The sequence below is a fragment of the Dromaius novaehollandiae genome, chromosome 1, assembly GCF_036370855.1.
Source record: "Dromaius novaehollandiae isolate bDroNov1 chromosome 1, bDroNov1.hap1, whole genome shotgun sequence".
In the NCBI taxonomy this organism is placed as follows: Eukaryota; Metazoa; Chordata; class Aves; order Casuariiformes; family Dromaiidae; genus Dromaius; species Dromaius novaehollandiae.
In genome coordinates, this window is record NC_088098.1 from 12982738 (window position 1) to 13008138 (window position 25401).

Genomic DNA, 25401 nt, shown 5'->3' on the forward strand with positions numbered 1-25401 from the left:
AGTATGAAGTCCAGCAGAGCACCCCTCCTCCTCAGCTTCTTGATCACCTGTGTGAGGAAGTTGTCATCAATGCACTCCAGAAACCTCCTGGATTGCATGTTCCCTGCTGTGTTGTCCCGCCAGCAGAGATATCAGGGTGGTTAAAGTCCCCCACGAGGACCACGGCCTGCGAATGTGAAGCTCCTTCCAATTGTCTGAAGAAGACCTTGTCAACTTCTTCTTCCTGATCAGGTGGTCTATAGCAGACACCCACTGCAATGTCACGCATGCTGGTCTTCCTGCTAATCCTGACCCATAAGCTCTCAGCTGGTGGCCCCTCACCTGTCCCCAGGCAGAGCTCCCTGCATTGCTGCTGCTCTCTCATATAAAGGGCAGCTGCCCCTCCTTGCCTTCCTGGCCTGCCCTTCCTAAAAAGCCTGTATCCATCCACTGCAGAATTCCAGTCACGTGAGCTATCTCACCATGTTTCCATGATCCCAATGAGATCACAGCCCTGTAACTGCACACAGACTTCTAATTCCTCCTGTTTGCTTCCCATGCTGCATGCATTAGTGTTCAGGCACTTCAGAGAGGCACCCCAGCATGCTGTCTCCCTAGAAAGGGCATAAGTGATTTCCCCATAATATGATCCGGTAAGCACTTCCTTATTTCCATGCATATACTTGAGGTGATTTCACTTCAGCCCTGTTTTGTTGATTAAGAGGTCCCTTCTGTTTGAATCACCCCAGACCCTTTGTCTGCCAGCCCCCTCCACCAGTTCCTTACTTGTTCTTGGTCATTTTCTCCATCCCCCATCATTCCTAGTTTAAAGCCCTCCTTACCAGGTTAGCCAGCCTGTTGGCAAAGATACTTTTGCTCCATTTTGTCAGGTGGATCCGCTCTCTACCAAGCAGTTGTCAGTCCTTGAAGAGGGTCCCATGGTTGCAGAAAATGAAACACTGTTGCTGAAACCAGCTGTGCAATGAATCATTGATCCACAGGATCCGTTCCATCCTCCTCAGGGCCTTCCCCTCTACTTGCAGAGTTCAGGCTAATGCCACTTCGGCCCCCATGCCCCTGACCATTATCCCCAGGGCCATGTAGTCACACTTGATATTTTCCAGCTGTTCCTTGCCAGTATTATTGCTGCCCGCATGGAAGAGCAGCAGGGGGTAGTACTCCGAGGGCTGGAAAAGCCTTGGCAGCCTTTCTACAACACCCTGAATGCGAGCCCCCAGCAAGTAGCAAACCTCCCTAGATGACAGGTCAGGTGAGTAGATGGGGGCCTCTGCCCCTTGCAGCGGAGTCTCCCACTACTAATACTCACTGCTCTTCTTGGTGCTCCCGTGTGGCTGAGGCTCAGCTGGCACAGATGCTCCATTTGAGAGCGTTCCCAGCTACTTGTCAGCTACATGGGGAATGAACCTATTCCAAAGTTGCAGGTCTGCAGATGGAGCAGGAGACCTTCTCCCGGTGCCAGAGGTCACCAGTTTCCAGCCTTTGCCATCATGGGAGTTTCTACTTTCCAATAAGCCCTGAATCTGCCTGCCCCCCTACTACAGTTGGATGTTCAGGCTCCTGAAGCTGCAGAGTCTCAGAGAAGATCTAGTTGATCTCTTTCTCATCCTCTGTGATGCTGTGCAGTCTGCTGACCTCCTCCCGCAGCTCCTTGACTTGGTGGCAAAGGTCCTCAACCACTGCACACTTCCTGCAGGTAAAAAGACTATCAGACCCAGCCTCACTGGGAGGCCCCAGGCACTCCCGACAGCCCAAGACTTGCAGAGCTGTGTCCTCCTTCTGAAGCTCCATCTGAATCGAAGCCTCTAATGTTGCAGGGACAACTGGTCCAAGAGATGTCAGGGTCCATGCCCTGTGGCATGTTGCCACCATAGCTGAGGATGTGTATGCTGAGCAGTGCTGCCAAGCCCATCTTTGCAGGTCTTTCTTAGTTTAAAGACTTTCAGAAATTGCAGAAAGCCCAAGGATTCATATATTTTAACACAGAACACTAAACTTCCGCCAAACATCTAAAGAAAAACCACATGGTGGGTTTCCTTATGTTGATGTACAAGGTCTCCTCTTCCTCCTCAAGAGAAAATGCAACCCTTGGCTTGATACTGAACGAGGTACAAGATCTGGTCACAGTGGAATCCCAACTTTATAATAGTAACTTTCCTACAAGGAGCAACAATGAGCAAAGAATTCACTATAGTTATGCTAAACTCCAGTAAGGGAACAATGTAAAGCTTGTTAAAGATGAATTTAGGAGAGGCAGATAAAAGAATTAAATCCATACAGGTGTCCAGGAGACTGCTGAAGGATATGACTTGAATCAAAGAACCAGTCTGAACCATAGCAAAGAGCTATACTGTATTCAAAAGAAGATAACCAAAAGGAACATAAACTTTGATAGATTAAATAGAAGAATATAGATGGGCCATAAAGAATTTGAGAAATAACTAGACAAAGAAACCAAATCATTCTTCTTACACATCTATAATGAGCAAAAACCTGCTGTAAAGTCCAAAGGGCCAACTGATGACCAAGTTATAAAAAGAGTGCTCAGAGAAGACATGTATGTTACAGAAAAGATAAATTAGTTTTTTTTTCGTCAGTATTCACTAATGAATAAAGTGGGGAGATTTTTCTGCTGGAGTCCTCTCTAGGGAACTCAGCAGAGGATCTGTCCAAAGTGGAAATAACAATAGAAGAGGTCATGGTACAAAATGAACTTATCAGGACAGAATGAACACCAACAAAGCACCAAGACTAAACAGTATTCACTGAAGAGTCCTGAATTGCAGCAGTGTGTAACAGGACACTTAAAACTTCGTTAGTACTGGAGACTAGATGGTTCCAAATGTGGCACAATTAAAAAAGAAAATAAAGATTCTGGGCAGATCCAGAAAGACTACATCTGTATCAGAAAAAAATAATAGAAACTGTAATATAGGCCAGCATGAGAAGAGCCAGCCTGCCTTCTGCAAAGGGAAGTGCTGCCTCATAAGGCTCTTGCAATTCTCTGAAAGTGCCCATAAGCATGTACAAAAGAGCAATTGCTGTAGTCGGAGTGGATTAAATAAAGGCTGTTGACAAAACCGCTCACTGAAGGTGTTGGTGGGAGCCAGGGTCAAAAGGAAGTGGTTCTTCATGTAGCAGATAGTAGTTCTGAGGAATTCCTTGCCAAAAGATGTTACATACATAAGAGTTTACATGAGTTCAAGAGAGACCAGACAGGCATTTGGAAAAGAGACCTGTTATGGAATATTTCATGAAAAAAACTCAAGATCTCAGGAAATTCTCACAGCTGAAAATGAGCAAGGGTTGGGAAAGCAGGAGGTTGGGGGCTGAGGGGGTAGTATCATTTGTAATTGCAGTTCTTACTCTTCCTTGGGCATCTGCTTAGGGCTGTCGTTGGAGACAGAATACTGTGCTGGGTGGAGCATTGGTCTGAACCAGCTTGGTTATTCTTACTGTTTATAAGTCTCTTGGGTGAAATTTAATGAATAGATTGCTGTAGAGGATCTTTTTTGTTGTCATACCAGTTCTATCCCCCCTCAAATTCTTGATGCATGAGAAAAGGATGCCAGGAGATCCAGTTTGGGGGTGTATGAGAGGGATAGGTTCTTTCTGTGGACTCATTCTTGTCTGCACCTTTGCACAGGGGAACACTGGCTCTGCTGTAGGCAGGTCAACATCATGACTGCTAATTGATACGAGTTACATGATTTTGCCATTTACATCTGTACTACTACATTTGGCACAGAGCATATTTAACTGTTTATAACACACCTGAGTAAAGGATTAATTTAGAAATCTTAGCATTTTTTCAGCTGATTTGAGAACAAAAACATTTTCAACGATTTAAAGCAAAAAATGAAAAAAACCCTAAATATGAGACATCTGTAGGCATAAAATAGATACATATGCTTCCCATAATTCTGTTTTTCTGGAGTTGTTGTCCTCAGCTGATTATCTATATGGAATAAGAAATAAATTTGGCAATAGAAATATCTTTAAAAAATTCAGATAGGAAAGTTAATGTCTAAGCAGTGAAAGTGTAATTCTTTATCTGAGATCATTAGTCAGCACTTCATTGTGATTGGGGCAGCTGACAGTGACCTTCTCTATCCTTGGCCTTTTCCCTCTCCATCTCTATCTGTAAAGGGAAAACAACTTGTTTACACTCCTTTGTAGAGCTGTATTCTTGTCGTTCTTGTAACTCTGAACTGTTTGTGATCAGTAGGCTATCGATTGTAGTGTCAGCAAAATTACCTGAATCCCTTACAGAGAGATTCTCAAAAGCTACAAGTCGTGCAGGATTTAAATTTACAACAGCAAGTGTGTATCCCCCTGAAGACAGATCCAGGGAAAGAAGGCTACAGGTGCAATAATGCCTCCATTCACACCACGTCCTCTGGTGCCTACACTCTGGAGGCAGCTGGCACAGCAGCACTTATTTCCCTTTCCTCTTCTTCCTCTTGCTATTCTAACACATCTGTCTGTAGTTTGGGTACATACTGCCTTATTAGGACCAAAACAACTGGAACCAACTCAGTAGGATCAGGCCAGTCCACAGTAATGGACTTCACATGTATAGTTACACTGCTTGAATAAGCTTCCACAAGTGTCGCACTAAATTTGAAAACTTTTGCCCGGCTCAGATCTCTATATCCTGAACATAATACAGTGTCTGAATATTCTACTGAGGTATATGATTACAGTCAATAGCTTTTCTAATACAGTATATTAAGCAGTCATTTTCCGCTGCTACAAACTAAAACAAATATCAGGTATCACCCTTTTCTGATGAAAAGGCTTAATTTGTGATTGGTTTGCCTTGATGTTGCAAACTAATTCTGTGAGCTTATTTCCCTACTTATGTAAGTGATTACATTAAAGTCAATAGAAACTTTGGAAGTACTTCAGGAGTAAGACATTTACCTCAGTAAGTGCTTGTATGATCATCCTCTGTTGAGTTTGGCTCAAATCAAGGCCTACTATTCCCACACTAGTGTGTAAACACACAGCTCTAAATCAAAGGAAAAAATCCAGAAATTCTCAGCACACCATATAACAGTGCACTATATGGTGTATTTTAGAAACCATTTACAGTTCTCTATTAGTACAAAATTGAAAACAATGGGCATTGTGCAGATTCATCATTTAGACATTTCACGTATATTTTATTTATTTGTTAATGGCCATGTAGTTTACTCATGAACTATGTGCATTTAAATGCTAAATACCCCAAACAGTGATAATACCAAATGTGTAGTTTTTGTCTATTTTGAATACATGTTTATTTTAATTTCATATCTCTTTATGGCACAGCAGATAATGCCAGTTTGCAAGGACATTCCAGTTTGCTGCAAAGACTCACGTTACAGCCATCGGACCCCATGGCAAGAGCATATAAGATATCTGGTAAGTGGCCTTTCACTTCAAAGTGTGCAAATTTTAATTTTTCAAAATTTAAGTAAAAAGGTACTAAAAAAATTGATCATTTAGTGAGACTGACTGATATTCGCTAATATATCCTCCATGTTCCAATTCCAGTATCTCTAAAGCAGTCACAAAAATGCGCAGAGTGAAGTCTCCTTGGGGGGAGCCAATGGGCATAAAATAGAGAGAAGAGTGACCAATGTTGCAATAATTATATTCTCGTTCCTATATGTTCAGATATTCATGGAGCTTAGTTAGCCTGATATTGTTTCCATTTATGCTCCATAGAAAGTGGCTGTATCCAAGCACAAATAATTTTTATATACAGTGATTCTATTATAATCTAATGAATGGATAATGAAGGAAATTATTTTATTTTTGTAGTTGAGAGCAAAACTATGATATGCTGGAATATTGGCCTAAAATAGTGGAAAAAATACCACAGAAAATTAAGTAATTATAAAAATACGGTAAGCACTTCTTACTCTTCTTACAGTTCTCTCTTGCTCTTCTTACAGTTATTGATTCCTACATTCAGAAAGTACAAACAAATTATTTTACTGTGCTTGAAACTAACTGTACCATTAAAAACAACCATTTGGCATTAAAAAATACCTGGTTTGCCTCAAGAGAAGAGGAAAAACAAAGTATCAACTTCCCCTTATTACCTCAGATTCAGTTACTCCAATTTATTTGATTGCACTGCTAAGTTTTAAAATAAATTAGTAGAAATTGTGGAGAAAATACAGCCCTGAACACTGTACCCAAATTACTACAGCATTGGTAGTTATTTTTTCAGTAATATTAAGCAATTTTATTATGACTAAATGTACTAAAATTGCTGGCCTTCACCACTAAAGAAATTCTACCAGCTAAGGCCATGTTCCACAAAAAGAATAGTTTGTATACAGATTACAGAGTGGGACTGTGGCAAAGCAAAAATCACAAGGCAGCAAGAACAGAAGAAAGGGTGCAAGCAAAACAACAGTTTAGGCTTTTCTCTGGGTTTGCAAAGGAAGAAAATACATTGCTTTTACTGACTGAGACACTGTGCAGTCAGAAGATTTCTGTTTTACTTCAGTGTTCCCACAGATCTGACTGTGCTGTGCATGTCTGTACTTACAGTTATGTTACCAAATCTTGCAAAGTCAAAGGTCAGCAGATACGCAGAACTGAAAGAGATCTGTAAACTTTCCCCTCGGTAAGAAAATGCTAGAGTAATGGAATATTACAAATAACTGTGGTTTGGCAAAACGGCTCTGAGAGAATGCTATGACATATACAAAACCAGAGCAAATGTGAAATCTCTAACTGGAAATCATGATTAAAAAATAACAAACCCTACACAGGGCAATTTCTTAGCCAGCGTATTGCTGTGCCCTGAAAAATCTTTTAATTTTACTGACAAATCAATTGGTTGTGAAACCAGGCCTATTTAGGAACTCAAAGTTAGCCATACTGCTCTGTTTGAGATTTTGACATAGATGTGCAGTAAAAAAAAAAAAAAAAAAGGACATCTATCCAGATCTTTCTTTGGTCCTCACTAGCAGACATTTCAATAAGCTCCAAGGTTACTCCACGTGCCCTCTGCACAGCTTTCCATGCCGCTGTGGTACAACTTCCTAGGGAGAAGCCAGAAATTGATCCTACTTGGTCTTGTCTTGCTGCGTTTTGTGGAAGGCACCTGGATGTTATGAGCAGTGCTGCCTGATTTTTAAAAGCAGTGCCCTCTCTCCCAAACCTAAGATACTCTTTCTTCATTCTGAAGCTTGTACATTGCTTTCTATATGTCGTCATTGCACTGTGTCCAAGGAGGATGGTTTTGTAACAGCAAGGTGACTCGATTTACCCCTGCTGAGCAAGGTGAGTGGCCTCACTGCACTTCTTGGGGAAGGCCTGAGCGTCTAGTGACACATTTTGCAACTCTGCTTTTATTCTCACCACTGCATGCAAGAAAAAAGCTAGTGCATTCGCATATACCAGCAGATGCGGGCACATCATTAATTTATTTTTAAAGTGTGAAAAAAGTTTTTTTATAAATTCCGACCATCCCTTGGGAATTGTAAATACTATACTCTTACCAAACCAGGGACTTTGAGATAAAGCAGCAGGAACAGAAAAGGAGGGAGGGGGAGATGGAGACAGCCATGACTCAGTGCAGTTCCTTGGGGTGAATGTAGGTACGTTTTTGCTGTGCACTAGCGGCCCGCCGCCCTGGGAATCCGTCCAGTAGCGCAGCACCAGCACGGCGCTCGCTCTCCTCTCGGCGTGGGCCAGGAAATACAAGTATTATTTTTCACAACATGCCCCCCCGCGCCGCTGCGGCCTCCGCAAGCCGCTGCCGCGGGCGCCGTTGGCAACCGCCGCCGCCGCCTCCCCGGGGCCGCGGCAGGTCCCGGGCGCCGCCGGGGCCCGGGCCGGGGGAGCCCGGCCCGCGCAGGCCGCGCCGCCCCCTCGGGCGCTGCGGCGGGGCCGCGGGCGGAGGCGGCGCCTGCTGCGGGGGCAGGCGGAAGGGAGCGGCGCCGCGGCCTGCGGCGCTCCCGGGCCCAACTCCGGCGCAGCCGCCGCGCTCCCGGGGCCCAGCCGCGGCCGAGCCGCTCGCCAGGGCCCAGCCGCGGCCGAGCCGCGCTGCATCCGCGCCCAGCGCCGCGGGGGAGCCGCCGCGGCCGGGCCCCAGCGCCGCGGGAGCCGCGCCGCCCCCGGGGGCCGCTGGCGGCGGCGGCGGCGGCGCCGGGCCGCGGTGCGGGGCGGCCCCGCTGCGCGCAGCCAATGGTGGGCGGCGGGGCGGGCTGCGCGGCGCCGGGCCGCGTTGTGCAACGCGCCGCGCCGTGAGGGAAGCGGTCGCCCCGCGGGGACCGCGCTCACTCGGCATCTGCCCCAGCGAGGCGGGCGGCGGGGAGCCGGGGCCCCCGCAGCCCCATGAGGACCTGGCGGAGCCGCGCGTCCTGCCGGGCCTGAGCCGCGGAGCGGGGCCGCCCAGCATGACCCCCATGCTGCATGCCGCGGCCGGGCGGGTGCGATGGGGCCGGGCGGGCGCCGCGAAGAGGGCTGCGTGCCTGCTGGCCGCGGCGTACGGGCTCCGGGTCCTCTACCCCGCCATCCGCCGGCGCGTGAGGCAGGCGGGCTGCGGGGGTGGCGGGCGGGAGGCGGGGGGCTGCCCGGCGGCGGGGGGCCCGGAGGCGCCGCTGCGTGCCGCCGGCCAGGGCCGAGCCTCGCCGGCGCTGGACGCGGATTTCTTCCGGCAGCTGCTGGCGCTCCGCAAGCTTTTCTTCCCGAAGCTGGCGAGCGCCGAGCTGGGCTGGCTCTGCCTCCACTCTGTCGCCCTCATCTCCAGGACCTTCCTCTCCATCTACGTGGCTGCGCTTGATGGGAAGATCGTGAAGACCATCGTGGAGAAGCAGCCCAGGAGCTTCGTCCTCCAGCTGATCCGGTGGCTCATGATTGCAATCCCGGCCACTTTCGTCAACAGCGCCATACGGTACCTGGAGGGCAAGCTGGCCCTCGCCTTCCGCACGCGCCTCGTGGATCACGCCTATGAGACCTATTTCGCCAACCAGACTTACTACAGGGTGATCAACATGGATGGGCGCCTGGCCAACCCCGACCAGTCCCTCACCGAGGACATCATGATGTTCTCGCAGTCCGTGGCGCATCTCTACTCCAACCTCACCAAGCCCATCCTGGACGTCGTGCTCACCTCCTACACCCTCATCCGCACGGCGCGGTCCCGGGGCGCCAGCCCCATCGGGCCCACTGCCCTGGCCGGCCTCGTCGTCTACGCCACAGCCCGCGTGCTCAAAGCCTGCTCGCCCAAGTTTGGCAAGCTGGTGGCCGAGGAGGCGCACAAGAAGGGCTACCTGCGCTTCATGCACTCACGGATCATTGCCAACGTGGAAGAGATTGCCTTCTACCGCGGGCACAAGGTAAGAGGAGTGAAGTCCCAGGATGCTCGGGGCCGTGCCAGAGGCCACCTGTGCTTCCCCCCCCAGCCTCCCAAGGCCCTCTGAGTCCCTCTGACATTTAAACCTGTTTGCAGCTGGCACTTCCCATTTCCTAGGAAAATGCAGCCTCACAGGCGGTGTCCGGGGGGAGCAGAGCGTAGTTCCCTTCTGCTCCGACAGTGTTCCTGTTTTGCAGCTGTATCCTTTGTTTTTCTAGAAAGCTAATCTTCTTCATGGTTTTCCCCACCCAGTGCATTCCGCTTAACTTTCCAGGCTTTTATTTTCGTCCTTGATTATCGGCTGCCAGATTCCGTGCTGCAGAAATCCTTCCTCTGTAAGAAACAAAAAAAAAATCCAGGAGCACCAGAATGTCTAGGGAAAACTTTGTGATAGCACAGAGAGCACTCCAGCCTTTAACACTGTTTTGCATAGCTAAGCAAAGATGTAGTCAGAGTCTTAAAATAGCGTAAGTACAGTACTTCAGTAGCCACAGTTACGTAAACTAGTAGACTGTTTTAAAGCCGCCTTACTATGGAATGCATCATACTTTGATTAGAAGTGAATTTTGACTAAAACATTTTTCAGATGTGGTTTTGAAAAACAGTTATTTCACATAAGGTGAAAATGAAAATTGGAAAGCAGCCTGAAATATTACTAACATTTTCATTCCAAACAGCAATTATATAATGTAGATGGCTTGATTTGGTAGGAGCAGTGGTTCCCAAAGCTGCCTATAGTGCTGTGATAAGTGCAGCTAAATTAAACAGTTTCTTCTATTCCTCCATACATTGGCTTGAACTGAATGCATTATATCACACTGACTTGCAGCTGTCTTAGACTTGTTAAACCCCTTGGGATAATTCTCTCTTCCTCTAGACAGCTTGCAAGAACAAGCAGCATTGCATTTCAGGGATCAGCTCTGCAAGTTTAAGTCAGTGCAGATAATTGGTCCCCAAATGCTGTCCAATTCGAGGAGTTTCAGTTGCCGTGAAATTCTACGGCTGCATCTTCATTAGGAGGTTATAGAGTCAATCTTACTTTGATTGTTACGAGCAGCTCTTGTGACTGCCTTGTATGTTGCTCTTGTGTGTATTAGAGGTCTTAAAATATTGAAAACCTACGAATGTGCTGTTAAGGGACAATGATGTAGACAAGAACCAGTTCCCCTGACTTTCATAAAGCTGTGCAGTTTGGCTATGAGAGTGCAGCACTGTGAAAATAGGTACCACACAGCAGGTGTGATTCAGAAGTCACAGCTCTGGATACCTGATTTTTTCATGCACATATGTGAATATATCTTGTATGACCATGTGCATCTTTGTTGCATTGTGTAAATGTTTTATTTTTTAACCATAGGTAGAAATGAAACAGCTACAAAAAAGCTACAAGGCTTTGGCAGACCAGATGAATCTCATTTTGTCCAAACGTTTATGGTACATCATGATAGAGCAGTTCCTGATGAAATATGTCTGGAGTTGCTGTGGTTTGATTATGGTCGCTGTGCCCATCATCACTGCAACGGGATTTGCAGATGGCGGTAATATCATTTTTATTAATTTCCAAATACTTTTTTAAAATTGGGTCATCAAAAGACTAGACTTTGCTTGAATGCCTTTCACATTTCTTTATTTTTCACAGACTTTATTACCGCATCTTTGTGGAACACTTGTCATGTCTTTAAATTTCAAGCATAACTAGTCAGCTGAAGAAAGAGCAAAAGTTACAATTTTGAATGCAAAGCTGATAAACATCATGAATTCAGGACTCCAGGATACTTGTCTCACATGAGATTATAGTGATAGTTGCAGTCCTTATTCATTAGCTGTTTCCGAATGGCATAACGATTCTTGCAGCTTCTTCTGCTCTTTTACTAAATGACATGTATTGCTAACTTTCCTGGAGTGCTCGTCTCGTTCCATAAATGGTAGTGTAATTATAGTTAATTATTCTATTATGTGTCAACCTGTTGGAAACCAGTATTTTCACCTGACTGACTGGGAGAAGGACAGGTGAAGTTCACGTTCAGATAGCATCATTTTTAACATCCTGTCATAACTTTCCAGGAAGCGAAATGAGACTCAAGTAGTATTGCTATTGCAGATGTTATAAGCACAAAAAAAGACAGCAGAAAGAAAGGTAATTAAGGAGGGGTAATGAAAAACCGGTCAGCAAATTTGCCTCAGCAGGGTTCCTTATGCACGATTAGAACCATAGACTATGTTACAAATGCAATAGGATTTCTTAAGCCTAGATCCTACGCTGTAAGCGGAAAGATCAGTTCTAGGTTTGGGACACTTAACTGAGAATGAGTGGATTGTTTTCAGCACAGGACATGGTAATTGTGTTCCAAATCAGGGCTGTCCAACTGGACAAGCTTGGTTCAGCCTACAGGATGACTTCATCCAGCCCCCAGCATTATCTAGCTTGCTTTCAGTTTTGCCTGCACGTGGCTGGGTGTTCAGCTATCTGAGCTAGTGCCCATCACATGGCTCAAGAGGGCACTGTAACAGGATCCCGGCTGGCACCCTGTTAACAGCGTCAAAAACATCAGACAGACCTATTCTGGACAGAAGAGTTTGTACAAAGCCATTTCACCGCATGCAACTGGTGAAGGTTATCAGCCCAATAGAAAAAGTGCTAACCAGTTTAAGAGTCTTTTTCTAAGGTGGAAATGAGTACAGTCAAGAAGAATATTTAACTACACATTCTAAATGTCTCCCTGCCCTTGCAGCATGAATACAAAAATTAAAAAGAATGTCCTTTACAGGGATCAAGCCACAGTGAAAGCATATGGAACATGCTAAACCAAGTAACATTGTGATATGTAAGCATAGTGTTTTGGTAAATACTTTTCACATGTGTGAGAAAAGACACAATGATAGCTCAAGTTGTAAAGCTGAGGAATATTTGCCACCAGTGACATAAAATGTTAATGCATGGAGCTTATTACAGACCCTTGAGGCATGTCATAATGTGAATTACAAACATGTCATTAGTGGTGACAAATCAGCACTGGCAAGACCCCCCAGAAATACAACAGGTTTTCTAAGAATCAAGCAGACTTGAACTTATCACTGATATAGTAGCAGCGCTATATGTCTCAGCAGGTCAGATGCAGTTTAGTTCAAATCTGAAGGATGAAAAGTGGATTCGTTACTTTAGGATAAATCATCAGAATCAAAAAAATGCATGAAAGTGGTATTATGACCAGGCCTGAGACCTCAGGTGTAAAGCAATAGATTTTGTACACCTCTTCAGATAAAAACAATTTTGTAAAAAAAAAAAATCCTGCAATAGAAAAAGAATTATTGTGGTAATAATGCTTCTATAATGCTGACATTTCTGACTCAGATTTGCTAGTTCTGTTATATATTTCAGGGAAGAAATTAATTGACAAAGCCAGGATTCTCGTTTCAAGACATTTCTCAGTGTTGTTTTATTAAAAGATTGGTGTTGCAAATGTCTTGTCTCTGATGGGTTTCTGGAAAGTAACTATTTTTGGAAACAAGACTGTAATTTCTCTAGACGCAGTGGCCATGTGTCTTTGTTCATAATACAAGGATGATTATCAATTACATACATGAAAATGAAAAGAGAAATATTAGGTACTGTATGAAATAGGGACAGTCTGTCTGCCCTGTTACAATACACCACTTCTTCAAACACAGTAGACAAACCATGTGAAAAATATTTGAGACAAAAGGTTCGTGAAAAGTAATTTTAGTGGATTAGGCAGATAATATAAGAAAAATGTTTCGAAATGATGAAACACTCATAAACTCCATATAATATTAATTTTCAAGTATCTCAAGAAGTATGCTTAAAGGGACCAATGCCGTGGTTTGTGGAGCTATCCAAACTGTTGCTGAATGAGCTAGTCTGGGTGCTGGAAGCAGCGTTAGGTAAATTCATCCAGGAGGAATACTACATTCATATAGTTAAACTGTGGCCAGTTCCTAAATGATCTCGTTTTGATAGTTTTACATAGCACTACATGGGCTATAATCCCAACAAGATAAAATAAAAAATAAAATTTGGTTCTCTGAGAAGTGTCAAAAACAAATTTTTGTATTTAGTTTGCACTAGTGAATTAATTGAATTCCCTTTATCACCTGAGTTTACTTTTCTTGGTGTGGAAATGACTTTCTAAATAAGTGAGGACTACATAAGCAAGGGTTTTGTAATCTCTCCCTTCTTTGCAAGAGGTTTCCTGTCTTTTTAAAAAAGTGCATGCTGCTCAGTGTGTTCCAGGTTGCTAGATTGCAGCCCCCTATTTGACAGTGTACTGATGCTGTGTAATTTAATCTAAAAAATATGAAGGTTTCCCAGCTAATTAAAAAAAGTTGTAAAAGACATCTGAGGCCAGAAAGATATCTATATATCTATATAGATATAGATATGTATATGGTATAGATGAGAAAATTTACTGTATGAGGAATTTACAAAGTTTTTTTTTTTTTTTTTTTTCCCCCAGAAGATCTATAGTGTATTTGAGTGATTTAGATGTTAAAATACAAGGACACCTTTTTTAGAGATGTGAATGACAACAAAATAGCACTTAGATTTAAGTATCTTAAAAAGAAAATTGAGACAGAAAGATAAATCTGGCTTTGGTACTGCATGCAGATTTCTAGACGCTGCGGAGTCTGATCATGTCATGGAGATGAGACAGCTGCTTACGAAGTACAGAAATATTCTTTGCATTGCCCAACTTAGCCCATAAAATTACAGTCACATTACACCTGTAGGTAATTCCTCGCATATTTTCTTGACCATAACCACTGTGCAAACATCACAGAAAATATTATTAACAGGTGGTAATACAGGAGTTGCTACACTGGATCCACCTATTAGTCCCCCTAGCCTAAGACCTAGCAGCAGCCAAACTTTAAAAAAAAAAAAAAGAAAGAAAAGAAAAAAAGAAATAAGGAAATCCGTAGCCCCACTGTACAGCATACTTAAGCAAAATATATATATAAAATTATGTAAGGCAGAAAACTCCTCAGACCTTTCCTTCTGAATCTTACACATTGAAACTTCAAGTGTGGTTTACCACAGACTGTTGTCTTAGTTCGTGTAGATGCAAATGTTAACAGTAAAAGAATATGTGTTCTTAAAATATTCAGCCACTTTTTAAATGTTGATTCTGTGAAAAAGCAACTTTGCAAATTGACTGTATGCTGCATAAAAGTTTCTGTAGGTCAGGTGATAGCAAGAGTATATGTAGATATGTTAAATGTGAGCATATTTATTCTCACATATTTTCTACAATTTATGCCGCTTTTTTCTCTTTGCGGGTCACTGCTGCTATGTTCTTATCATACAGCTCTTTCTTTTGGAGCAAGAGTTTTCTTGCTGACAGGATACAGTGTCATAAACAAAGGATTTTGACTTTGTTCTTGGGTCAGGTCAACAGACAAACCTATGAGAAAGAAGGATCCTATTTAAAAACACACCTATGATAATGAAAGAACTTACTGTTGGCAAATTTGCATCAATAGAATATTTCCTTTCACATAAAATGAGTAATAATGTAAGGCTAAAATTAATTAATAACAAATCTAGTAAAAATGCAGTTAAAATCTTTTTCAGGTCATTGCTTAGGTTTCACGTTGCACTGGTAAAATTTAGGTTGAAATAATAGTATATTAGAAGAAAATTATCTAAGTAGACAGATAATAGAAAAGAACAGGATGTTTTGCAGAATAAAATTAATTCCATATTCTCCCACTTGATCTTTGTTACCAAAGTATCCATGCTAATTATACTTGGAAGGTTACCTTCACAGAGCTAAACTTTTCTTAATTTAAAACCTATAATGGCTCTCATTTTAACCATTATTTAATTTGTAGAGATGATTTTCAGAAGAATATTTTAACAAAAAACATTTTTTACTTTCAGAGTTAGAAGATGGCCAGAAACAGGCAATGGTTAGTGAACGAACAGAAGCTTTTACTACATCACGAAACCTGCTGATTTCTGGAGCAGATGCTATTGAAAGAATTATGTCGTCGTACAAAGAGGTATTGTATATCAGTCATACACCAAACAGACAAGGGAGAAATAAAAGCAAAATAGAATTAACATTTACTGTAAAATGTAAAAAAAAAAAGTCTTTTTAAAGTCAAATTCTATTGTGCTTAAATCCGTGGAGGTCTTTGAGTTGATAGTCTTGTCTTTAGAGTTAAGTCCACAAAGAGTTTAAAATGCACAACTGCCAATATGGTCCAACATATAGGTGTCATCTGTGTTTGAGTGCCACCAGAGAGCACTAGAAATTCCTGGAATGTGAGTGCTAAAAGTTCAAATTCCTCCTCTGCATGGAGCAAGGACCTCAATTCAGGTTGACTTGAATTCTTATTTTTTGTCCGTCTAAACTGTGCAGTCATTCTCAGTACCTTCTGATCCTGTTAAATTGTAAGTAATTTTGCAAAGTAGAAAACTTGAACAGGAAAAATCCATTTTAGAACACCAGATAGCCTAGATCTATATAGGACATTCATCTGGAAGGTCAGAGATGTTGTTTCAGGTTGATACCTGAGTTCAGGTAAAGTTTGGCTTTTAGCCATGGTTTCTCCTGGATATTTGCTGTTTGGCAAAAGAAAAATGAGACAGCACAACTATGCTCTGTTATTCTCCTCAGCATTTCCTGCATAATGTGGTTCTGAATTTGTTTGATTGGATTTTGCTAATCCCTTTCCCAGTGCAGCGTGAGGAGGACCTAGGCTGCTAATCAAAGACTGTGGAATCCAACTGTACTAGCTACAGCTTTTTAAATTGGAGGAGGAGAGCTAGTTCGGAGCCTTCAAATATAGACCTCAACAAAGCCAGAATCTGTATTTTCTCCGCAAGGAATACTTCTAATGGACAGTGATTTTGACCTATGCTGCTTCAGCTATTTCGCTGCTTGGCGTCTGCTCTAAAGAGACTACCAGATAACCAATTGTACACTGGTGTTACTTCTGTTTTATTTTGAATATTTAAGTCATTTATATAATGTATGTGGAGACTTACAAACATGGCAGTTTTATTGTTTGGAAACAAAAATGTCCAATCAGTAGTAGCAGCAAATGAACAAACTCATTTGATCTTTACCGTGGTAAGATTTTAATCCAGACAGCATGAGATCAAAGACCAGTTCTTTGAATTTCCATCTTAATTTACATTTATACTTCTGTTGAAAAAATACTGATATACTTTAACCAGATGTTCATTCCTATTTCATGATTCAATTTCCAAAGAATGATAGTATACTTCAGTCCACTTCAAGTGGTAGTGAAGTACCAGTTCTTAGCCATTTGATCCACCAAACCAGCCTCACTCTGGCAAATATAACTCATCTTGCAGATGAGGTGGACCCAGCTTTTATTTGCAGGTCAACAGTTTAAATGCTAGTATGTTCTGACAAAATGGATTCGTAGGGTCAATGTTTAGAAACTCATTACCCGTTGTCTTTTGTGTGGGGTGCAGTTCGTACAGGTTCACCTCCCAGAGATGCTCCTGCTGGCACTGCACGGGGTGCTGAGTCCTGGCCCAAGCTCCTGCTTTGTTTGCTAGAAAAACTCCAGTGTGGAGCCTGATGTTACAGCTCCTGTATGCTACCTACTGTCTCAAATGCTGTTAACCCAATACTTTTCACAGATGTTAATACAATTACTGATAAAAGAAGACAATGTACACCTTATGGAATTGAAACATTTGTTGCTTACACTTTTTAAACTGAGTTCTCCTAGGCATTGTGTGCTTGCAACCTCCAGTGGAGTGATGGCCCTGTGACTGTGACTAGTACTCCTTACTTAATCTTGCACTAATAATGAAATTTACTCAGAATTGTATTGCTTTGTGTTGGAGTTATGTATGCTCATAACGGGTAAACTGTGTCAAGGGGTGTACTCTATTTACAGCAAGCTAACTATTTTATAGCCCTACACTCATTTTCTTGCTTTTATCGTCTTGCTCTCTTCATTTAGTATAAAAATTCATCTTTTCAAAACCATCTGATAATGCATTTATAATAAAATGCCCGGGTTTAATTCCTTGCTGCCAGCCAATGGAGGCAATTCTTTGAGAGTTTTTGTTGATGTCACTGCCTATGAATAGGAACTTACCAGGATCTTATCCAGCAATCTGGATTTCTGTGTTCACCAGGTGGCAACTTGTTATAAAAGGATGAGAAAAGGAGAAAGCCTTTTAAGTGACCTCAGCAGCTTAAAAATTCCCAGTTCTAATCTGAGGTCTCAGATTTAGCTCCAGTAATCTGGCATACATACTTGACATACTCAGAAGAGCCAATTAATTTCTGCACCATATTCCAGATTAGGATATGCCCTCATGCTACCTGTTTTACACATAAAAAGCACACCTTTCCCACAGAAGGTTTAGGCAGTACAGGGAAGTGAAAATGAATAATTATGGGCAACAATTTTTATTTCTTCTATTGACCTTCATTTTGCTGGAGAATACAGCAATTTTGTTTTTCTCTTATATGATAGGCTCTCTATTTTGGGATTTTCCGATAGCCATTCTCTGCAGGTTGAAGATTCAACAGCTCCATGGAAATCAGCAGTCCCTGCAACCTCCTTATTTACTGAAGCTACAGTAATTTACCTTGTCTGAAATCTGTGCCCCTCAAACTGTTTCCATCTGCTGGTTAGTAGGAAATAATAGGGGATAGCACAGAATCTCAAATAATGAAAGATGCATCCTTGATTCTTCCAGAATAACATTTGAGAAGCATTGACTCAAAATAGCTGGGAATGTTTTTTGTGTATTTTTGGCCAAATATTTCATTTACATATTTATAAAGTATGACTGAAATGGGGCATTTGTTATTTCTCAGGTTACTGAGCTAGCAGGCTACACAGCCCGTGTCTACAACATGTTTTCAGTCTTTGATGAAGTAAAAAGAGGCATTTACAAAAGAGCTGCTGTTATTCAAGAGTCCAAAAGCAACAGCAAGAATGAAGAAAAAGCAGAATTACACATTGATGGGCCCTTAGAAATCAAGGGTAATTATTTCACATTTTTATATATTTCTCTGTGTGGGGGCCTCACTGGTGCAGTGGGACAGTGAACAAAGCTTTTGTTTCTACAACAAATCCAGCCTCTCTCTTTTAATTTCCCGGAGACCATGTTGCCTCCCATTTTATATTTCTCACATGCTATTTTGTAACTACGGGCTTTTGCCATGCACTTCTAATATATTTTCATTAGGATTGCTCGAATATTTTCTATGAAAACTTTCAATGAAAAAGGCATTTCAGTTGTATTATTATTGTTGGTAGTGTTATTATTGTTTTTATTACTATGGGGCAGTGCCTGCCTTCTCCTGATGCTTTAAATTTTTTTCAGAAAATTGAGATGTTAATGTTGTCATCTGGAAACACACTATTTTATTTGGGGTAGGAAGGAAGGAGAGCAAGGGAGCTGTTTGGTAATTTTTGACAAGAGTAATAATTTGTTTTCAACTGCTAAAAATCAGCCTGTGCTCATTTTTTCATCATTTAGTGGAAATTTTCAAGTGAAAATGTGCTGACAACCCTACCTCTCTCCCCATCTTCCAGATGATCTGATCTGTGACTGTACCAACCGTGGGGTGGTCGGTTTTCTCCATCCTTCTCATCCTTTTGGGGGCTATCCATTGTTACACTGCTTATTCCTCCTGTCCTTATCCTCTATTTTTCTGGTGCCAGTATCTTTCTGTCTCCACCGTCCCCACAGCATTTTCTGTGCACATCTGTTACTTGTTGTGCTCCATTATGTACCATCTCTCTCTGCCTCTTGCATGCAGCTTCTCTCTCAGCTACGTCATACAGCATTTGCAATGGGCTTTTCACAATTTTCCTGATAGTTGCTTCTACTTCCTCCCTCGCCTTTGTTGTTGAAAAGCCTCGTTCCTTCCCTCTGGCCTCTGAAAACTTAAATCTAGTTAGAAGTGAAGGCACCAAAGTGGTCTTTATGAAATAACTTCTTTTGACAAATTTTGACAGTGTTGCCCTTCAGCACAGATTTCTCAAAAATTCTCTGACAAGCTTCTGCAAAACAAACAGCTGGATGCAGCATAGTGGCTGGCTGTGGAAACAGCTGATTTCTTGATCTTGTAGATCCTGGTAATGTTTGACTGCCATTAAAATAAATGATACTTTAGAAATGTTACATTTTGTGATGTCTCAGGAAAAAAAAAAAGATTTTGTAGTTCATAGAGCAATAAAATAATGCTGGGGCCCTTTTTGTATAACCGTATATTTTAAGAACAAATATAGTTTAAAAACAAGTATAGATATAAACGAGTGTTGTTCATGTTCCCTTTTGGTCTAGTATACTAATACCCTGCTCCTTTTTTCCCCCATCCTTTTCCCAAGATTTGATTCCACTACAGTTGCAAACTTCATCCAACCAAAATTCCTGCTAAGTTGCTGTGACTAACATTTCTTTTTGCCTGGTTATGGGCTTTCAGAGGCATCTAGCCAAAAGGAAACAGTATGCACAAGGTCTTAAGGAGAATTTAGGCCAGATGAATCTAGGCTGCAGGCTCCATGCTTTTTATGACAAGTTCCATTGTAATATTGTTTTTCCTCCTTTCTTTCACTCTTGATACTTCAGAAATCCCTTCAGAGTGGATTTGCATGTGGATGAAAGTACAGATGCCCACATGCATGTATGGGTCTCTATTATTAAAAAAGAAAAATCTGAGTATTGGGCTTCCCAAAAGGGTTTATTTTACCATGTAGTACCTACTTCCTTTTAAACCATCCAATATAAATTTATGTCACTAAGGGATGACTATGTTGTACCCTGCATTTACTGTTGTCAATAAGTATATTGAGAAAACATGAGAAGTAGTACAACATTTTAAACAGATAATAATACTGCAATATATATTTTGAGTATTTAATAATTCAGAATTTTTAAGTTGAAATGTAACTTTATACATCTTGCAGAAATACTGTCCAACTGTGTTTCTGATTACATATAAAAATGCTTTAAAAGCCTGCTACGTTTGCAAACACTCCAAAGTTAGGAAATGAGAGTTAAGTTTACTTAATGATTACATAATTTACTACTTTTTGATTGTAGATTTATTTTAGATAGAACTCTCTCCACTGCATCAAAGTGCTTCAAAAACGTAAATGAATCTGCTTGAGATAGTAAAGGATAATTTGCCGTGGAAGAGGAATGGAAACATCATCGGATGAAGGCCAAATCCGTCACAAGTATTAACTCTTTTGGAGTTACTAGCTTGACCCTTTTTTGCAAAACTACCTTGGCCAAATCTCTTTGAATTTTCATAAAGCTGTCAAAAGACACATTCCTGATAATAGGTAGATCTGCTAGTCGCATATCAAATCCTTGTGTAGGAGTGTGAAGGCAGTCAAGCTTGTTAGTGTTATGAGAAAGCTGCATTAAAAAATTTTAAATAGCATAACAGATCATTTTTCCGTAAGGTCATGTTGGACATCTCAGGACTGTTCTAAATAAAACTTATTTTAGGGGAAATAAAAAAGACAACTTGGGCTGATACATGGCACAGAAATCTTTTCCCAGATTATTACAGCTTTGGCGAAGTTGGAAGCAGTAGAACAAAGAGCCTCTGAGTAGAAAATGTAAGATTTCAAACCTGACTGAAGGAAATGCTCTCAGGTCCCCTTATAATAAATGCACCCTTTTTTAGTTCTATTTTTCTTTGTTCTGGTTAGTTCAAGTTTTAAAATATGCAGCGTTCTGTTACAAAGAGAAATAGCTCTTCTTTGCACCTTGCCTGTAAAGACTATTTCTGATACTTGTCTGGGAACCCAGCTGATTGGGTCCTGTTAGACAAGTCCGTTAGTGTGCAACTGAGAAGTTAGAATTGGTTTCATTTTTTCATTATTCCTAGAAAAAATTATTTACTAGATCTCATGAATTTGTTACAGAGTATCCAAATGTTTGATCAGTGTTTGTATATTTAAGCTTGCATGAATTCCAAATAATAAGTATAGATATTAGAGTGAAACATGTGTGTTTTCACAAATACTTGCGAGAGACCTTTAGAGTTTCTGTGGCTTCAGAAAGAAATGGAAGTAAGCTATTGAACATTTCCTCCTTTGCTCTCGTTGCTGGAGGAGCCTGAACTGGGCTTACAGGGTCAGAGCTAGCAGTAAAAGGAGCTTTCATTTTCTAATGAAATCTTCAAGAGAAGGGAAACTAGTCTGCCTGTGTCTAAGCCTTTCCTTGAGCATTTTTACTGATGGATATTGACCACCTATTTAAAACAAAATACAGTAACATGTGTTTGTAGTGCTTCATTTATGATGTATTCTATGGTGCATTATATTTATGATGATACACAGTTTCTTTCTGACTAGTTAAGTTCTATCACCCAGGTTTTTCACTAGGAGTACCTGGAGCACATGAAAGAGTTGTTCAAAACTCACCAATTTATACTTCTCAGCCATGCACAGAAACTATCTGATATGATTGCTTAGTGGAAAGTTGCACTAACTTTAATTTTTTTTTTTTTATTTCTAGGAAGAGTTATTGATGTTGATCATGGAATTGTATGTGAAAATGTTCCTATTATTACTCCGAATGGCGATGTGGTGGTTTCCAGACTGAACTTCAAAGTAAGATGATATGCGAGAATCTTCTGATTGTTGCCATCACATTAACATAAACAGGACAGAATTCATGTACCTTATGTTAAGTACTTGGAGGAGCATATCGATAAAAGGGGAAGTCCAGAAAGGTAGGCATAGTAGCTCAATAGAGGCAGATATGTGTAGTTTATCCTGCTCAGAGAAAGAGAAGAGAGGACTTCTGGTGCTGTTGCCAGATGAAAAACCACACCTGCGATTTTCAAAGTTGTATATGGGAGTCTGCATCTATCTGTTTTAATTTCAGTGTAACTGGGATGCTTTATTCCCTTAGGTGCCTTTAAAAATCTGAGTTCACAGCAGTAGTGAAAAAATTGAGTCTGTAGTTTTACTTAATCACCACAAAGAGCAGTAGTGACTAATAGTTGACAGCATAGTTGACAAGCCCAACTGTGGAGTCTTTACTCAGTAAAAGCTTGAATTGTTTTTAAAAAGCCCTTACAAGTACCACTTGTTACCTGCTTGCAATTTTAATGAATGACCTTTACTGAATTACTCCCATATATGTCCTGATCTTGTGTTCCACTGCAGACATTGTTATTTTTAGAAACAGATGAAATTAGCAGAACGCTAACATGAGTATTTACAGCAGGTCCTTTAATTTAGCTAAAACAGGCTGTTCTTCATGTCATCTCTATTAGCAACCAGGAAGACAGGGTCTTAGCTATGGCAAAACTTGCAATGGCTTCAGTGTTGGAATGCCAATTTGTAGAATTACAGCTTTACGGTCGAGCAGACAATGTGATTGTGACGTTGTGATTATGAATAAATATACACTTATATATACACAGATTAATATTCAAATGAATAAGAACATCATCACACCCAAATTAATACTGCAAATTAAACAGGAAAAGGCATTGTGAAGTAAATTTTTCAAACCATTTGGTCTTGCTTACATAGCTTATGTTAATGTTACTGATGGATATGGCACTGCTCTGTACACTGTTACCCCCTTTGGGCATGATCCACATTAGAATAATTGATACTGATTATGGTGTATTGATATTATGATATAATTGGTGTAGTTTATAGATATATTCAAGCATTACAAAAAAATTAATAAGTGATTGCCCTTAACATATTTTGATGCCCTTATATTGAAACCAGTGCAAGCAAGACTCTGAAGGAAATATCTGTTAATGCATCAAAAGTATTATTGGAAAGCATTGGAATTACTTTAGATTGTGACATGTGATCTATGGATGTATTTCGTCTCTCTGAAAGTAGGGCTCAATGTTTTTGCAAGATGTTAGAAATAAACTTAGCAGATTTTAATTCCAAGGCACAAAGTACCTAAATAGTTAAAGAAAGTTTCCAGTCTAATGATTTGTGTCCTTCCAGAAAATAATAATATGTCACTCTGGAAATAGTGAATATAATTTTTTGAGGTTTGATCATTTTCATCATTTCAGCCCACATATTGTATCTGAAAGCACTGTTTCTAGAATAGCTGCTTAAAAGATGTGCAGGTTATTAATGGAATGGGATGATGATTTGATGTAAATTCTTGCATAACTCACTTTGGGGATCTTAGACTGCCTTGTGTCATATATACTGCATAGTAACGTCTTTCCTTCTGTTGTTTTCATTATTATTGTAGGTACAGGAGGGAATGCATCTTTTAATCACTGGGCCCAATGGCTGTGGAAAGAGTTCTCTTTTCAGAATTTTAAGTGGTCTGTGGCCCGTGTATGAAGGAGTTCTCTACAAACCCCCTCCACAGCACATGTTTTATATACCACAAAGGTATGTGTTTGCTGCAGTTGATACTTTTTTGCTGGTGACATGAATTTTGACCCTGCTTCTCTTGTTTTCAAATCAACAATATCCAGAGACAATTTAGAAGGTGGTAAGTACCACCTCCTGTGTGGAGAGTGCTAAAAAAAAAAGCTTCCTGCTGTTGGTGATGCAAATCTTCAGTCACTGAAAAAGAGGAGCTCACATCCCCCTGTGAGCCTGCACTCCACTGAGTGCTGAATGATTGTGATCATGGGAACAGACGAGAATCTGCAACAGATTTGAAAAAGACCTAATGGATCTTAATTCTGATTTCACTTTAAAACCAAAGATCAAGACAAGTGAGAATGTTTTGGTTCCCGAATTTTGAATTGTTGAAAATAATTTTAAGAACTTCAGCTTTTACAGTACAAAATCCGAGTCCAATCCATAATTAACTATTAACAATATATGCTCATTTCACTAAGGAAAACATTGCATTTTTTATGCTTTCTTTGTATTCTGACTTGCTGTTGGGCTTCAGAACATGATTTAATGCAGTCAATTCTGGAATATCTCCTCAGAGACATCTAACAAAGTTCGTTTGCAAGAGCAAAATCAAACACTGAGAATCTTTTATTACTTTCTGTAGTTCACTTCTTCCCATGGGCAAAAGGAATATTCATGGTACAGTTTGTAATCTTGCTTAAAAAATATGAGCTATAAAGCTGAATGGAAAATATTAACTGATAAATAGATTGTTCTTGCTGCAGATGAAGGTAGCATAGAAGATTTACATTTATTTGTTTCAGATTTATGTATAATTTATTGCTAGCCAATCTCATAAAAGTTCCACACGGAGGAAATTTTGAAATTGGAATATATCAGTTAGAATGTGCTAGACTCTTCTGGACATGTTACATTATTTGAATACTACTGCCTAGAAAAGAAATTTGAATTGTGAGTTGGACAACAGAAGTAAATTACATGTACTGTATATATTTACCTACATGCAGTCTTCCTAACAGAAGAACAAGATGGTCATTGGCTCTGAAGGACAGAGAATTAAAACTGATAGAATGATACTTTCTGCTGATGCACAGTTAATGTTGGGGCTAATTGCTTCAAGTGATCATTGAGGTCCAATGATAATGAGGTTAGTGAGGTGCAGGTTGCTTGGTATATAATTCTGCATATGATTTGTGTGTTGAACTGGTGAGGATAAACTCTCTTTATGGACAATTTACAGTGGATCATTTTAGAGTTTCTTCTGTCCTCTCTATAGCATGTAGAAACAGAATACTGAACTACATGGCTCACTGCTTTGGAAAAAAATGCTTATTTTTTTACTCAGTGTGAGATTTTAAGAAGTTAATTCAAGAATCAGTGGTTTTATTACTAATAGCTAAGGATGAGCATCCTCCAATGTGAGCAAACAGGAGAGAACTGCCAGGACCCAAACAAGAGTTTCAGTAAGAAAATAAATAATTTTGTTAAACAACAGCAACATCCATAACTCTGACCATATTACCTATTTCATGACAGGGACCCTGCCTGTCCAGCTTTCTTCCTTACCTTGAACAGGCTAGGAACAATACAGAAAACAGCATTAGGATATTTTTTAGATATGGGAAGAAAAGATACAAAGAAAAGCAGCCCTTCCTGTTTTTCTCTGCACCTGAACC

General features: G+C 40.8%; 2 protein-coding genes across 9 annotated transcripts in view; both read left to right on the forward strand.

Annotated features, from left to right (window-relative positions):
- KIF21A (kinesin family member 21A) overlaps positions 1-25401 on the forward strand; it is a 241115-nt gene that overhangs the window by 61200 nt on the left and 154514 nt on the right. The gene's annotated exons all lie outside the window — the stretch shown is intronic.
- ABCD2 (ATP binding cassette subfamily D member 2) overlaps positions 8198-25401 on the forward strand; it is a 52378-nt gene continuing 35174 nt past the window's right edge. Inside the window, exons 1-6 of the mRNA XM_026095333.2 lie at positions 8198-9347; positions 10722-10902; positions 15267-15388; positions 18205-18373; positions 21873-21967; positions 23601-23746. Of these exons, the coding sequence (XP_025951118.2) occupies positions 8406-9347; positions 10722-10902; positions 15267-15388; positions 18205-18373; positions 21873-21967; positions 23601-23746 (1655 nt within the window). The 5' untranslated portion in view covers positions 8198-8405. The remainder of the gene's footprint in view (positions 9348-10721; positions 10903-15266; positions 15389-18204; positions 18374-21872; positions 21968-23600; positions 23747-25401) is intronic.